The sequence below is a fragment of the Sphaeramia orbicularis genome, chromosome 22, assembly GCF_902148855.1.
Source record: "Sphaeramia orbicularis chromosome 22, fSphaOr1.1, whole genome shotgun sequence".
Taxonomy (NCBI): Eukaryota; Metazoa; Chordata; class Actinopteri; order Kurtiformes; family Apogonidae; genus Sphaeramia; species Sphaeramia orbicularis.
Genome location: NC_043978.1, coordinates 36,738,996 through 36,741,793, shown reverse-complemented (window position 1 = coordinate 36,741,793; position 2,798 = coordinate 36,738,996). Strand labels below are relative to the sequence as shown.

At 39.6% G+C, this 2,798-nt stretch overlaps 1 protein-coding gene across 2 annotated transcripts in view; it reads right to left on the bottom strand.

Annotated features, from left to right (window-relative positions):
- tfb1m (transcription factor B1, mitochondrial) overlaps nt 1-2,323 on the bottom strand; it is a 29,056-nt gene extending 26,733 nt beyond the window's left edge. The window contains exons 1-4 of one of the 2 annotated variants that reach the window (XM_030126127.1): nt 2,280-2,323; nt 1,163-1,309; nt 449-600; nt 130-238 (exon numbers count right to left, since the gene is read on the bottom strand). In XM_030126127.1, the coding sequence (XP_029981987.1) occupies nt 130-238; nt 449-600; nt 1,163-1,295 (394 nt within the window). In that variant the 5' untranslated portion in view covers nt 1,296-1,309; nt 2,280-2,323. The remainder of the gene's footprint in view (nt 1-129; nt 239-448; nt 601-1,162; nt 1,310-2,279) is intronic. The other variant, XM_030126128.1, reaches the window with a different exon arrangement.
- Between the last annotated feature and the right edge of the window lie 475 nt (nt 2,324-2,798).

The window sequence follows — 2,798 nt, the reverse complement described above, 5'->3', positions numbered from 1 at the left end:
ATTGCAAAAAATACTGAGACCAAAAATCATACAAATTCTGAATATTGGATCTGAAACCAGATCAGAAATCATTTCGGTCGTATTTACAACACTCATTGCAACACCTTTTGTTTTACTTAGCCTTCTCACCTTCCTCCCATGGTTTGGAGACAGTTCTTGGAAATCCTCTGTCCATTCTGTAGGTCAGTATGTCACCATGGACAATCCTTAATTTTCCTGGTGCTGCTTCAGACAACAACTGAAAAAAAAAAAACCACAAATGTGACATGACAATTAAAGAGAAAAAAAGGCATTCTCCAGGGGGCTAATGGGGCTGCAGTTGAAAATAGATTACATTGTTTCACACCACAGTCAGGAGGTGTTTAAGTCTTTTCCTCATGAATGACATTACCACCTTGAAAAACTTGTGTGTAAAAGGCTGTTGCTTGGTTCATCATGGCTCATTTACCTTTAGCCCGGGGATGAAGCGTGTATCCTTCTCCACTACCAGCAAGTCCGCTGCTCCAGCATTAAGGATGGAACGAGTCAGGCCTCCAGGACCCGGACCTACTTCACAAACATGGGCATTCTTCAAATTGCCTGCTTGACGGACTATTTTGTCTGAAAAGATGAAGATGAATGACCAAATTAATTCTAGGAATATGATATTATATACAGAACTTTATATTAAATATATTCTGTGAATTATACAGCAACTTTGCAGCAGTCATGCATCAAATAAATTGCGTCATACCCTACAATCAAATAACTTCATCAGATTCAGAGGTATCTAAATTGAGATTAATACTGTGTGCCTCTGTGCAATGAAGATGAGATGCATTAATCTAACAGTCACCTTGTTCAAGGACAAGAGTGTAGATCACACCTGCACTGCATCACTGATAATTATATTAAGGCGTGAGCTACGCAAGGGCTGAAAACAATTGAGTTGGTCCACTCACATTAGCAGCAGATCTACTCAACCTCACCCATACTGAAAAGCCTGTCAGTTTCAATGCCCAGAAACAAGGCTATATGGAGCTGTGCAGTCAAGTGCACTGGCAAAACTCACTATTGGGTCCTCAGTGTAGACAGAGTAATAAGGAGCAGTAGCAGGTAGGTACTGGTGCATTGCAGATAAAGGGACAGAAACAGAAGAAAAGGGTAGAGCAAGAGGACTGACCTGTGAGCCTCAAATCCAGTAGAAAGTTCTGAGAGAGTTGTTTCTCTGCTCGCAGGTTGTACAGCTTTATCAGCTCACTCACAGTAGGTAAAGGTGGGAGGCGGAAAGATGCCAGTTTCCCTGAAGCAGCCATCCTTCAAGTGTGGACTGTGGATGTAAACACATATGTGCACATGACAGATCAAACTATGACTGATCAGCTTTCTTAGTAGAATTAGTAATAGGCCTACATGTCTAAGAATACTAAAAGTTGCAAAGCTACCAAATCAACCACCATTCTGCTAAAAGTAGTTAAGGAGTAACTTGAAGGTATACAAGAAATGAATGTTGTAAGGTGCTTTGTTTGAAGACATTGTTTTTCAAGACATGGTTGTATTTTAACCCTTGCAAGCATTTCCCATGTACAGCAAACACACTACAAGAATTATAAAGCCTCAATCTATAGATGCCTACCTTTCCTACCAAACTGTTATCAGTTCTAATTACTTCATTATCTATTCATAGGATTTTCTGTCCAGCCTGAAGCTGTGGCATTAATGCTGAAAACTACTTCCCTGTGCCTGTGTTTTAGTTAAGGATCTCGCACCACCTAGTGGTGCTACGGCAGAAAAGTATACTACCAACATTAAAACATAAAATGCAGGACAAGTATGCCTTCACTATATTTGGAAACCATTTGAATCATGTCACCAAGCTCTACATTCATTGTCGGTTTTTCCAGTACAACAAATGTTCATTACAGATAACAGCATAACTTCTACGTATGTATGCAAGGTTGTACATGAGAGAGAGAGAGAGAGAGTAGCTGAGCAATGTAGGGACACGGAATGAGCACCGAGTCAACATGTCCTTGTTAGACAGTCTACTAAATGTAGTGTGCACAGCTGAAATGAAAAATAGATCAATATTTCACTGAGTCGCCAGGCTGACACAGTTCTTAGCATTTACAGCTAACGTTAGCCTTAGTCCCAGTGTCTCTAACAAAAAGCGCAAAGAAAAGCACTGATTGGAGTCAGACACTCCCCATTATTTCTAAAAAAGTAACCTATGAGTGTGACTAACTGCATGCAGAATACACAAATGACATAAAACACAAAATACATCCACGTTAGCCCACGTTTCTCACCGGTAGTGTTATCCTCACACACTTCCGTAATCGTCACAATTTGATATCCTTACAACCAATGAGCTTTGGAGAATCAAAACCTCGGCGAATCAAATGAAAGTAGGCGGGATTTACTTTGCCCTTGAGAAGCAATTCACTGTTGATGTAATAACAACAAATTGCCAGGAGAGGGGGACATTTAGGCGATTTATTTGCAGGACAACCAATAACTTACGCCAAACAGACAATTTATGCTCCTGTCTTAATGTGTTCTCATAAAAAAATATAGGATTTTGCATGGCTCAGTGCTTCTCTTCATCTTAAATTAGACATTTATATCCACATTTAGAAAGAACACTGGATAAACATAAACTTAAGTATGTTGTACCTGATGGTATTAGACTATAAATTTAAGTTAAAACATCTCCATCATGGCAAACTAATTGAAACCACTGAGCTTAAACTAATAAGGGTGGTCCATGCCTGGTCCCCTGTAAGGCAGAAATTGATTGTCTAAGTATTTTGTCATGC